We start from the raw sequence: 14,203 nt of genomic DNA on the forward strand, positions 1-14,203 counted from the left end.
TGGGGCCTATCAGAAATTGAGACCACTCCGATATGGTCCTTACACCATTACTAAGGCTATGGGAGATAATGCATTTGAGCTCAACATTCCCCCATTCCTTGGCCTGCACCCAGTGTTCAATGTGGACCGCCTTCGGCCATACTTTCCACCATTGCTAGACACATCCGACATTGCAGAACAGCTCAAACCCACAGAATTAAATCCAGATTGCATGGAACAAGCTGCAACTGATCGAATCATGGACACACAGATCAAGAACACTCGCCAACAGAATATCCAACTGTATCGAGTTGTCAAAGCAGGCCAACTCCTTCAGCAGGGCAAGTGGCTCACCAGGGAACAAGTTCAGCAGAAGTTTCCTCATCTCATGGAGGAGCTCAACGCAATGGGGACCATTGCTTCCTAAGGGGGGAGGAATGATCCAGGTGGATATTGGTGGCCACCTGCGAAGTCCACCTGGACCCCCACCATTTTCTTTCGTAGCATTTTCAGTTTCCTTAATTGTAGCACCACTTACTATTTTTAGCAGTTTTTCGGGTCCTAAACTTCCGGAGCGGTTTTGAGGCCCTAAACGACGTCTTTTGGGGAATCCAGGGGCAACATAGGTCCATGGAGCCCATTCCAACAATGATAGTTCTCGGATAGATCTTTCTAATGAGCTATTGTACGCGTCAAACGGAGATCATATGCCAAAGTTATGAACCCGGGAAGTTGATGTACCAATTTACCCCAAACGGGGCCCACAGTTTGGCGTTTCATCTCCTAGGGTTAGGTTCTGGAATGTGAAGGGTTTTTCCATTGTTTCTCAACAATAAATAGGCCTTCGAGCCTCATTGTAACACAGTTCAGAGGCATGTAGCCATCACATCTCTTCTCAGAGATAAGCTACCATCGCCCTAGCTGGTTCATTTCCATTTCTGGTTGTAAGCATATTCCAGTATTTTCCATTAATGAAATGAAGTATTATTTCCGCTGCATCTTTGTGTATATGGTTACCTCTGTAATTTGTTGTGTTCCTGTGTAAATCTGGATCATCCTCCCATCACCATTGATATGTGCATCGCCTCGCATTTAGGACTACAATGACCTTGTTAATTGCATTTAACGCCAATGTCACCCCTCTTCCTATCTTCACAAAAAATGTATTACTCTTGTTTGCCGCTATGGAGTTCCATGGGATTTGCATCCCACATATTCTTTGATGATTGATGATAATGGACGAAAGAAATATGTCCCTGCTCATAATGATGACAGTTTAAATGTACATAACTCTGACATGTTATCCATATGGAGAGAAAACATAGGCTGTCAACCAGTTTTTTCTCACCATGTTGTTCTCCACTACATCTCAAAATATACAGTGAAACTAGCGACAATATCAGAAAGATATTTCAAGATGTTATCATGTGTCTCGCGGGTTGTCCACCCTGAAGCACCTGTTGTTAATGTTGTCCAAAAAATATTTTAAATAATGGTTGTCGATAGGGACATTGATGCAAAATAAATATGCCACATGCTACAAAAAATTCCCCTTTCACTTTGTAGTTGCTCATTTGTTTCCCTCCTTTGTTTCCTTTCCCAATATCACCCTTCATTGTAGCATACATGGATAGACCTCCTTCGCTTGAAACACTAACTCTTCTTGAGGATGCATGTTCCTAGTCCTTCTTTGCTCTTCGAAAACATAACCAATGGAAACAAATAAGCCATTATAATATTGTTCATGTCCTTCCTTGTTATAGCTCGATCCCTTCTCTTATTTATGCATGCTACACTTCTTTCTACTGGAGTGAACTACTTCTATACTGCCCTTTTCACACACTCCCATAAGACATTGGCTCCATTGATGAATCAATCATTTCACATTGGGAACGAAAAATACATGCGTATATTGCATGGAATGTTCATCGTGCCCCTAAAGATCCCTTTCCTCTTGCTGTGATGACATGTCCACTAATGCTATGTCGAACCCCCTTGAATCCATAAACATGGATGAATGGCAATTCCTTTCTCAACTACACCCTAGAAACAACATGGAAATTGATGACTTTGACATGCTTGGCCATTGTGACATTCAATCAAACCACAATTGCACCCATACTACTATCCCTTTCACTTTGCAAGAGACAACCATACATTTCATAGACTTCAGTCACTCATCCACTCAAATCCATTCTAGCCCCTCTCCAGTTCCTCGCTCCCTTGCCTGAATGTCACCGACCCATAAAGTTTCTTTCAACATTGTCGTCACACACTTTAGGATCACTTCCTCCATTCCTCCACCTATAATCCTCATCCAAGGTACTGCTGGCACGAGGAAGTCTCACTTAATTGATTTCCTAAAAGATACATTCATTGTAGAATCTACTCCCAAATAAAGCTCATTGTTCCTACTCACTCCAATAGGTGTTGCAACATTTAAGATAAAGGTGCTTACAATCCATTCTTCCCTTCACATTCCTTTAATTTCAATGCATCCTCTTGAGGGCCAAGCACTTCTACATCTCCAAGAGAAACTTTTTCATGTCAAATAATTTTTAATTGATGAAATGAGCTTTATTGGGCCTAAACTTCTTTCACGCGTAGACAATTGTTTAAGGGAGGTATTCCCTTCATACCAAAATGTTCGTTTTGGCAATCAGTCTATCATACTTGTTGGTGATCTTGGGAAACTACCTCCTATGAAGGACATCCCCATGTGTGTTGACACTTCATGTGGCAATGCCCTTTGGCACAACTTTGGCATGGTCATCACACTATATACCATATTTTCGTCAACATGGGACTAACCTTGCTTAAGTTGCATTCTACCAATTTCTCGTGAACCTTAGGAATGCAACACCAGCTATGGAGGACTGGAACCTTCTCATGTCAAGGAAAGATTCCTTTTTTTCAAGCGATGAGCGATAGGATTTCGACAACACAATGCAACTATATCCAACAAACCTAGATGTCACATTGCATAACAAACAAATGCTAAAAAAATTGAACATGTCAATTGCACGAGAAAAGGAACCACCATCCTATTGGTAAACACGAAGAATATGAATAGTTGGAAGCAAAAGTTATTATTTGCAACGAACAACACGTTTTCTTCATGTGCAACTTATGGGTTGAAGTAGGTATTGTCAATGGAGCACTTGGAAGAGTAGTTTCCACTTTCTATGCACCTAGATCAAAATCCCCTCAATTGTCATCCTTTATTGTTGTTGACTTCTTCCAATACAAAGGTCTTCCATGGGATACCTTCAAACCATCTTATGTTCCACTTCCACCAATAACACGAGGATCTCGTAGGAAAATTCCCCTTCAAATGTCATAGCGCTTGACAATACATAAATCATAAGGCTTGACATTACCAAAGGCAAGAATGGACATTGGCAACATAGACCGGAAAGGCTTAACATTCACTGTCGTCTCCAGAGTTAGAACCTTGGCTAATATTCACATCTTTCCACCATTTCCCTTCAGTCGCTACATCCACATGCAAGGTAATGCTTACATTAAAGGTAGGCAACAAGAGGAATCCATGTTAGCAAGAAAGTATTTACAGCCAGCTACAATCTAATCGTTACATCTAGTCCCTTCTGATTCGCTGTTAGTAAGTATAATTTTGATTCAATTTCAATATACTTGCTTTCTTTTACAAATATTTGCTACAAAACTCACTTGAAATTTCAATATTTTCTCCCTTTCTCAAATAAATAAAATCTTCCTCTTCCACAATGTTCTATCCTTGTAGTGCTATTTCATTTCATCAATGTTTTACACTTTCCTTTACTTATACTAATAATATTATGATTATGATTTCCACTTATGGAATTCAAGTAATTCAACAACTCTTGTTTTTCCCCTTTTGTAGACTATCAAGATGGATAGCGAGTACTTGTCCCTACTATATGGATACTATAAAGAGATACATGCCGAGCAACTTGCTCTTCTTGACATAAGGGCCAAACACCTTCCGCGCCCGATCTTCCTTCTCCATCATCTACAAAAAACTATTAACCTTCTCAATAAATTGAAGACCTTCCTGCAATGCATTGTAAATATTCATCAAAGAGATAATGTAAAAAACTTTCCAATGGATTGGCAATCCCACAATTCTTATCTTGGTATTGTTGTAGATACAAATTGGTGTTGCCATTATCATTGTGCGCACTGTATATATGAATAGTAGTGGATGCAAAATATTTCACTTTTCTTCGTACCTATTCTATCACCAACATTTATGCAATTTTGTTTTCACCTCTTACTCTATTTTAGTAGATGTCAAACCAATATATCTAGAACTCAAACAACCAATTTTATAATCTTTTTAATATTATAAATGGATAATCCTTCCTTCTATTAATTTGAATATCAAGTCATAACTCTTTAATTTGATGAGGCCTACTATTATTTTTAAATCTTCAAAATGTCTTATGTACTATCTTTATGATATAGAAATTGAAGGTTGATTATTAAATATAAAGGCATATACTCATCATGTCTTCAAATATTTTCCTGTTGTACGTGTCTCTCTCTAACTAGTTTTATATTCATTTCAATTAAATACTCTTTCCAATTTCATTATAGTAATGTTACATGTTCATTGCAAGTTCATTATACTTTTGTTACATGCTCCTTTGTTGTATCTGAGTCGATTCTTCATCATTTCACTGTTATTTCACTATTGTTTGATCATTCTTACAAAGTTCTGGAAAGTCACTATTATAAGGTTCTCAGGCTATCTGTTGTGGTTTTTCTTTGCAATTGGTTATGATTTGGGTTATTTCCAATCAAATGTTGATGAGTTCTATTATTTAAATTTCCGAGATAAACCCAGGGTCGATTATGAAATATCTTTGCCTTCTGATCTTAATCAAACAAATGATCCACTACAATGCTAAAGATTTAGTTTGCCTTGATCTTACTAATTTTGTTGTGAATAAAACTTCTTTTTAAATCTTAAATGATTAGGATTAATTAATTAATAACCCCCGAGACCAAGCTTATGTTACACCATGTGGCAATGACTCTTTAATAAACACATACTAGAACTTGAGGCTATCAAAGTATTCTTTTGAAAAACTTTATAGCCAATATTTGATGAATATAAAGTGAAAACTACTACAAATAATACACATGTATAATAACACACTATCGTAGAAATACCCATATCAGAGTTTTTTTACGAGTCACATTATGAAACTTGTGATAAACCAAATTTCCAATATCTGTTGGAACCACCTGCTACATCATTTCTTCTACTCTCGGGTGTTGACAATCAAACATTTTCACTTGAGAAAGCTTTTAAAAACTCTCATTTTCAATAAGTGATACACCACTCCCTCCAACCTTCGATAGTATCTCCATGTAGATATCCCAATGTGCCTCCCCCTTCGACTTCTGATATGTTCCAACCTCCGATATCGATCCACGTCCGCCATTTGTTACACTTTGGTTTCATCGTTGCAAGCGCTCAAAGGTATTACTTGTATGTGGCAAGAACTGAGTGGTATCAGAGGTAAGGTCATCAAAACTTTTAAAATGAGACAAAAAGAAATAGTTGCGATATTGGGGGGCTCTGATATGGAGAGGATCCGATATCACATTCAACTCCCTGCTTCTCTTTACGCAACTCATAATTCAAAGAGACTAAACCTCAATCACATAAATCAAGGATCTGTGAAATAATCACTTATTCTAATAATGCCTCTCTACTCTATTCTCTACTTTATCTCTTACATTCCCCCCCCCCCCCCCCCCCCCTCGACTCATCCAAAAAATCATATTTATATAGGGAGAAATAATAAAAATCCCCCCATATATCTCAACATCAAAGTTTATTAAAAGAATATAGATATGGAAGTATGCTTCTATTGGAGCTCTGGTTGAATAAATATGTTAATGGTTAAGAAAATACCCAACTTTGTTAGCACTCTGATAAGATTGTACAACTTTCTTGGAACTGATAGGTGGAATTCACGGGCATGGTTATCTTTGAATAACAACTTCAACAGCCCCTGCCCATTTTAAGTTTTCTTTGCGCCACCTAGAGGAGCTTCTTCGAGAACATTGACTAGATGTGTTGATTCTCATTTGCTCTATATGCCTCTCTATTATAATAAAAAATAAAATTAGTTGTAGAATATTTTTTTATTAAAATGGAAAAAACAGGTCAAAATGTTGTAATACGTATCAAACATCATTTATGCCATGAGACCCTTTTTAAATTAATTAAGTGGTTTTTTATTTATACGTGGCAGGAGCATTAGGGGAATTTTGAGGTATAAAATGGGCCTCTTAAGGAAATTATAAAATAATATTGGAAATAATAAAATAAGATTAGATTACATCATCAAATTTTAGAGGGAAAAAAAAGACAAAACTATTTTTTCAACTCTTATTTTCAACTTATCTCCCTATGGGTTTTATCAAATTTCGAGCAGAAACACTCGTTGGATGAAAAGATTGATCCCTTATCCAAGGAGTACCCATGTTGGATACTTTCGATGGACCCTACTACATGAAAAATGAGAAATACTTGAAAAACGTGATTCCAATCACATTTTTTTCATGCATTTCTCATTTTTCGTGTAGCAGGGTTCATCGAAAGTATGCAACATGGGTATTCCTTGGTTGAGGAATTAAATTTTGCATCCAATGAGTACTCCCACTCGAAATTTGAGTAAAACCTTATGGAGATAAGTTGAAAATATGAGTTGAAAAAGTAGTTTTATTATTTTATTAATCTTTTTACCTTTTTACTCCAAAAATGGTGAATCATCCCCCATGGTTGACATCAGCATCTTCAATCCTATTGGTTCTTATAAAGTTTATTTTGGTTGTACTTTTTCCTTAGGAGCTAATGCTTAGTGGTATCAGAGGTGATGACATAGGCGGACAAGTGGCGAGCACAAAAGTATGTCAGACATTTTCTGATATCTTCAATTTCTAAAGTAGTTACATACAGGAGCTACGATATGCAGCAACCATGATATCTTTATGACTAGAATTAATACCATATCAGGTCTGACATATCAAAACCTGGTATTGGAGACTGATGACATGAGGATATCGAAGTATCACGAATGTCATATATTGGAGGTTAGAAGGATTTATTATCGGAATATCGGTGGAGTGCCATATTGAATATATCGACAATCAGAAGGATATGAATATCGGAAGTCAGAGAGGCAAGGTGTATCGGCATATCATAGCGAGAAGTTATATGGCTATCGAAGATTAGAGGGAGTGTTGTATCAGAGATTTTAAAAGCTTGTTCAGTCAGAACTCTCCGATAACTGTTGACCCTACTAGGAGCGGGAGTAATGATGTGGCAGGTGGGTCCTCCTATCAGTTATATGGTTGGAATTTAGGTTTTGATTAATTTTTAATATATGCCATAAGCCATATAAATATGAGTTTGGACTTGAATAATTTTAATTTAGCTTTGATACTGTATATATGTGTGTGTGTATCACTTGTTTTAAGCCTTTGGCTATGACCAGTTTTTAAATGTGAAAGGTTTAAATCCACTTTTAAACATTAAGTTATTATGTAAATAAAGGTTTGGTCTCGGGGTCTATGAAATGCATGTTACAAAATAAAAAAAATAATATTTACAAAAAATTAATTATTTACAAAGAGACAAATTTATAACATAAAAGGTAAAATACTTTATATATGGCCAAAGCAATGAAAAACATCCAATCTTCAATTAGGCGCTATTTGCAAACCAAATGTCCAAATGAGATCACATGAGTTTTGATAGAAAAACAAATCAAACTCATTGAAGCAATCCAGTTTCTCAATAATCAAATAGTAAAGTGTCCCCATAATGAGAATTAAGTGAATAATAGAGGGGGTGTGTTTTTACCACAACACGGTCTTGAAAAAAGAGAAAAGAAAAAAAAAAGTCTAACCTAAATTAACAAAATAAATGTTTTTAGATATTCTTCTTATAGTTGGTAAGTCGTTAGTCAGAAATCCCCAAGAACAATTGAAGTGAGGATTCAAAGAACCTTTGTTTCTTCCCAATAAGTAGAGGTGAGGACTGCTTAGAGAATTTCTCTTTTTCTTAGGAAAGGTAGTTATTCAAGTTAATTTCATTGATATTCTCTGGAAATGAAATTAGATTGTTGTTACATACCTTAAATGTAAAGTTATATAGAATAAAAAGCAATATCGACGCTTAGATATGTCAAATTCACCTTCCCTCAACGAAATGCAAAGTGTTGCAATAATGCTATTGGAGAACAAAAATATAACATTTATATTATATCAAAGTTGGTAACCAACTTGCTATAGAACTCTAAGAACTTACTCCTTGCTTGGGTTTTATATGTCTACTGTCATTAAAAGGTAATTTGGATTAGCTACTTAAACAAGATTACTTTTATCATTTAAGGCAATAACTTCTAGTTTTACTTATGAATTTATATTACTAAGTAACATTGAAAAATTGTAAAATCATGTCAACTAAATAAAACCTGTGTACATTTACTTAATAGGCTTATAGCTTACATTATATTAGAGTAATATGTATGCAATACATACCTTAGAGTTATAGTTTATCTTTCATTTATTCTTCTATTACACACTTGGTGTGTAAAATGATAACTAGTCCCCTTATACAAGTGAGAACCACCACTTAAACAAATATAGATGTAAGTTACAAATCTTGACTTCATGGATTTCCCCAAATGTTGATCACGACATTTTTCCCAATCAACACTCCCGGATAAAACAAATATGTGTTGAATCACTGCCGGATAAAACAAATATGTGTTGAATGTTTTCTAATGTTTTGTCTAGGAAGATTCAGTCTGATGTATCATACAGTAGGATCTTCCATTTTGTAGTCCTACGGCATGTCTTTGCACCTTTCGGTGCAAATGCTAATTATATATAAAAGAGGTATGAAATCATAATGAAATTTGAGTATGGATTTGTTAAGAGGTATGAAATTATAATGAGATTCGAGTATGAATTTCTTCTAGATTGTTTAAAAAGTTAAAAAGTTATTTATTTAAATATATTATTTTTTATTTATTTTTTTCTATAAATATTTATAGAGATTTCAATTAATAATTTTTTCATTCCAATTATCTTAACAAAACATCTAATTCTCTCTCGATTCGGATTTACTCTAAATATTGTTAGACAATGTTATATGAATATGACTTATGGTTTTCTAGACCCGTAATATTAGTAAACCATGTATTAATCCATAATATTGTAATAAAACCTATTAATAAATTAAGAATCACAATGCTGTAAATTTTCATAATTAAAAAGTTTATTAATTTTTTTAAAATGTATATAAATTCAATTTATATATTATCCAAAATAAAATTATAATTAAATTAAATTTATAATTTATTAAATTTAATAATATGAAATGTATCATAAATTTTGATTCCCGTCCAAATTTACCACATTTAACTTGTGTGGATACTTTTTCTGACCTATGAAAAAAAAAGATATATATATATATATATGTATATGCGCGTGTGAAGAGGGTTATAGCTACACAATGATATGCGCGTGTGAAGAGGGTTATAGTTAGACAATGATTTTTGCCGCGTAAAAACTATATTCAAGTTGAGCGAAAGCACTATATATTCCTATATTTGTGTATATATTTATATATTTGTGTCAGCGTGACGATGAATATGTTTAGCAGCATAATCTATATATGTTTGAAAAAATGGAACTGTGGGAATCTCTCCCGCGGTCGATTTTCGTGGTATCTATTCCGCGGAAAAGAATAATGAATAATAGTTGTCAACCCTAAATTTTAATTTTTAATTTTATGTCATCAGTATCTTTTATAATTTTTAAAATTGAGTATCCTTTATACTAAATTCTAAATTTTAGATTTTATCCCTTGAGAATCTTTTATAATTTTAAATTTTGTGGCATAGCTATCTCTTCGTTGGCCCTGAACGAACGAAAGCGGACAATATTGTATGTTGACTTTTGGATCCAGAATCTCAGAATCGACTTGGAACGCGGGATTCACTATCCTATGAAAATGACATGACCCGTTATAACTTCGCATACGCAGCTGCAGTTGCGTTCGACGATGAACATCGAATGGGAAGAGGAAAATCTGAGAGGAACTTTAAGATCTCAGTTCGATCAAATGAGAATTAAATAAGAGGTTTTCTGTTCGGAATTTTGCCAGAATCTGCACTCGAACTTCAGTATTTGAGCTGAAATTTACCAGACGCTTAAGGTTGTTAAATATCGCTAAAGCTTTAGGAGAAATGGTAGATATTGCAGTAAACGGGCTTAGGTTTTTCGTATTTAGCTTTCGCCGATTTTCCTCTTTGGTTTTCTCAACGGCTTGGCTTACTATTGGAAGAAAAGGCTTTGCGGCCAGGGGCCTTTGACTTGATTCTTTCCCCAGTTTAACCGTCTTTAATTTCTATGATTTAATTTTCCTGGTTCGAAGAGTTTCGCTCTGTGAAATTTAAGTTTCTTGCTTTGCAGTTGTTGAATTTCTTTTCACTTTGGTTAAACGTAAGATGCTGTTGACTGTATTAAGAAATTCGCTGTGTGAAATTCAAGTTTCTTGATTCGCAGTTCTCCAATTCCTTTTCCGTTTTGTTAAAGCTCAGATGCTGTTGACTGTAAATTGCTCAGAAAATCGCTGTGTTAAATTGAAGTTTCTTGATTCGCAGTTGTTTGGATATCTTTTCCCTTTTGCTTTGCAGTTGTTGAATTTTTTTTCACTTTGGTTAAAGCTAAGATGCTGTTGACTGTATTAAGAAATTCGCTGTGTGAAATTGAAGTTTCTTGATTCGCATTTGTCGAATTTCTTTTCCGTTTTGTTAAAGCTCAGATGCCGTTGACTGTAAATTGCTTAGAAAATCGCTGTGTTAAATTGAAGTTTCTTGATTCGCAGTTGTTTCGATAGCTTTTCCCTTTTGCTTTGCAGTTGTTAAATTTTTTTTCACTTTGGTTAAAGCTAAGATGCTGTTGACTGTATTAAGAAATTCGCTGTGTGAAATTGAAGTTTCTTGATTCGCAGTTGTCGAATTTCTTTTCCGTTTTGTTAAAGCTCAGATGCTGTTGACTGTAAATTGCTTAGAAAATCGCTGTGTTAAATTGAAGTTTCTTGATTCGCAGTTGTTTGGATATCTTTTCCCTTTGGTTGAAGCTCAGATGCTGTTGACTGTAAAATGCTAGGCTTCAGAAATTCGCTGTGTGAAATTGAAGTTTCTTGCTTCGCAGTTGTTGAATTTCTTTACCATTTGGTTGAACCTTAGATGATATTGACTGTAAATTGCCAAGCTTCACAAATTTCTGTCTTCAGTTTGAATTTGTCCCGATGGACGAGTACTTTTCTTGAATTTTTGCATTTCTTTACCATTTGGTTGAAGCTTTTAGATGATACTGACTGTAAACTGCCAGCCTTCATAAATTTCTCTCTTCAGTTTGAAATTGTCCCGATGGACGAGTACTTTTCTTGAAATTTTGCATCGTTTTCCGGAATCTTTGATCCAATTCATAATTAGTCTGAAGTTTTCTAAATTCTCATAACTAGTTCCGTTATGACAGTTAGTCCTGGTGGAGCTTTCGCGGTGTAAATTTTCTAAATCTGCGAAGGTCACGAAAATTGTCTGAAATAACCTGTTTTTAATGTTCAGTTTCTTTAATCTTTACAAAGTCCTCGTCGCGCGAGCTTCCATGTTTAATTTCATTCGTTCTGTTTTCAAGTCCTTTGGAAATCAGCGATAAAGATGCTGAGTTTTTAACAAATTGAGCTTTGTGGTGTGTAGTAGACAAAAGATTTTCAGAAGAAAGCTTGAAAGCAAGGTTGTCATCATGGCGAAAAAACAGTGGGAAGTCTTAAACGTCTTGGACCGGGCAAGAATTCAATGGTACCACTTTAGTGCAATCGTTATTGCAGGGATGGGGTTCTTCACGGATGCCTATGACTTGTTCTGCATCTCCACCGTCACCAAGCTCCTTGGAAGGATTTATTACTTCGATAACAACGGTCCGGGTATTTTACCTGCCCGTGTCTCGGCTGCGGTGAACGCAGTGGCCTTATGCGGAGCAGTTGCTGGGCAACTTTTCTTTGGTTGGATGGGTGACAAACTGGGACGAAAGAAAGCCTATGGAATAACGCTTATGCTCATGGTCGTCGCCTCCATAGCATCGGGTTTTTCTTTCGGCAGCACAGCCAAATCCGTGATGACCACGCTCTGCTTTTGCAGATTCTGGCTAGGATTCGGCATCGGCGGAGATTATCCTTTATCGGCCACCATTATGTCCGAGTATTCCAACAAGAAAACCCGAGGGGCCTTCATCGCAGCGGTGTTTGCTATGCAAGGCTTTGGGATCCTAACTGGCGGTGCCGTGGCCATTGTCGTCTCCACAATCTTCCGACACGCATACAAAGACGGTCCTGGAGGTTCTACCACTCGTGAAGCGGATTTTGTATGGCGGATCATTCTTATCTTCGGGGCCGCTCCCGCTGTGTTGACATACTATTGGCGAATGAGAATGCCCGAAACGGCTCGCTTCACAGCGCTCATCGCAAATGACGAGAAAAGAGCTGCTGCCGACATGTCCAGGGTTCTACACCTACAAATCGAAGTACACCCACAGGATGTCCAAAGGTTTAGACGAAATGAACCGGGGTTCGGTTTATTCTCCAAAGAGTTTGCAAGGCGACACGGCTGGCATCTACTGGGTACTACAAGCACATGGTTTTTCTTGGACATCGCCTTCTATAGCCAAACTCTATTCCAAAAGGATATATTCAAGGCCGTGGGATGGCTTCCCTCTGCCGACACAGTGAACGCCGTCGAAGAAGTTTATAGTATAGCAAGAGCGCAATCAATTATTTCTCTGTGCTCGACAGTCCCGGGCTACTGGTTTACAGTCTTCTTTGTCGACCGCATCGGAAGAAAAACAATTCAGCTGATGGGATTCTTTTTCATGACAATCTTCATGTTCACGCTTGCTATTCCATACTACCACTGGCTAGGCGGCGGTCATCAGACGGCCTTCCTGGTGCTCTATTCCTTCACCTTCTTTTTTTCAAACTTCGGTCCAAACGCCACCACATTCATTGTGCCAGCGGAAATCTACCCGGCAAGGCTTCGCTCAACATGCCACGGCATATCGGCAGCAGCAGGAAAAGCAGGAGCCATAATCGGAGCCTTCGGTTTTGTCTTCGCCGCTGAGAGCAAGGGTATTGGTATAAAGAATACTCTGCTGATCTTAGGAGTAACAAATGCTCTCGGTTTGATTTGCACGTTCCTGATCCCTGAAACAAATGGAAAATCCTTGGAAGAGCTATCCCGGGAGGACGAGGAGGAGGACAAGGATGGAATTGGACTCGTACATCCTCATTCACCACGCAAAACCGCAGCTCCAATTAAATAGCTAGAAAACCTCAATTTTCTGGAACAAGTTGCGTGAAATTATTATTACAATTGTGTGTAATAAGTTAATATAGACCTCTGGAGCAAGGCTAGAATTTGTATTTTTATTTGGATCTCTAGTTTCCATCACACTTGGATGCCAATTTTAGGCATCGAGTGTTCTATTTTTCCGTTCGTAAAGCATACAAATAGCTTCCTGTGCAGAATTATTTTAAGTTGATGTCAAAGTTTCAGGCTTGTTTGAAATTTCGGTCTTCCACATAATATTACAATCTCTCATCTTTAATTCTCATGAAGCTTGTGTTTTGGTGAAACTAGTAGAACATATGGCATTCTTTCAGACCGTGTTTAAAAGATCTTTCAGCAACCCATCATCGCTGTCAGGGCTCCAAATGTCCATTTTTAAAAATACCAATAATATTCTTCCGTTATGCCCCATTTGAAAAGTCACCAAAAGAAGTATACAAGGCTATTTCTCTGTATTATATATTTATTTCAATCATAATTAGAGATTTACTTGGGGATTTGTGCCACTCAGCGAGGTTTTTGGAATATTTTGTAATAATCATGGGATCGTGTAACCAACCTCCAATTTCTCCAATTTGAGGGTTCCAAGATGGATTTTTCTCCACACATTATCAATATGCTCTCATGTTCACTCGATTGGAAAAGGATCATCATGCAAATTGTTACCCACGAGGAAAACACGTGTTGACTAGACCTCCAAGTTATGGATGAAGTGCAACTAGCGAGCCAAAGTCTGATCGACTCCCCAATGTTTTCATATCACACATAACAACCATATTTTG

General features: G+C 36.6%; 1 protein-coding gene across 2 annotated transcripts; it reads left to right on the forward strand.

Annotated features, from left to right (window-relative positions):
* The first annotated feature begins 10,086 nt into the window (after positions 1–10,086).
* Positions 10,087–13,666, forward strand: LOC149147771 (low affinity inorganic phosphate transporter 1-like). 2 transcript variants are annotated; one of them, XM_089438660.1, is made up of 2 exons: positions 10,087–10,228; positions 11,778–13,666. In XM_089438660.1, the coding sequence occupies exon 2, from the start codon at positions 11,824–11,826 to the stop codon at positions 13,393–13,395; it is 1,572 nt and encodes a 523-aa protein (XP_089294786.1). In that variant the 5' UTR covers positions 10,087–10,228; positions 11,778–11,823; the 3' UTR covers positions 13,396–13,666. The 2 variants fall into 2 exon arrangements, with proteins under 2 accessions (XP_089294786.1, XP_089294787.1); XM_089438661.1 differs by having other exon boundaries at positions 11,781–13,666.
* Positions 13,667–14,203: the final 537 nt, after the last annotated feature.

The sequence above is a fragment of the Pinus tabuliformis genome, chromosome 9 (genome assembly GCF_031772625.1).
Source record: "Pinus tabuliformis cultivar Carrire ecotype Pingquan chromosome 9, CPIR1, whole genome shotgun sequence".
Taxonomy (NCBI): domain Eukaryota; kingdom Viridiplantae; phylum Streptophyta; class Pinopsida; order Pinales; family Pinaceae; genus Pinus; species Pinus tabuliformis.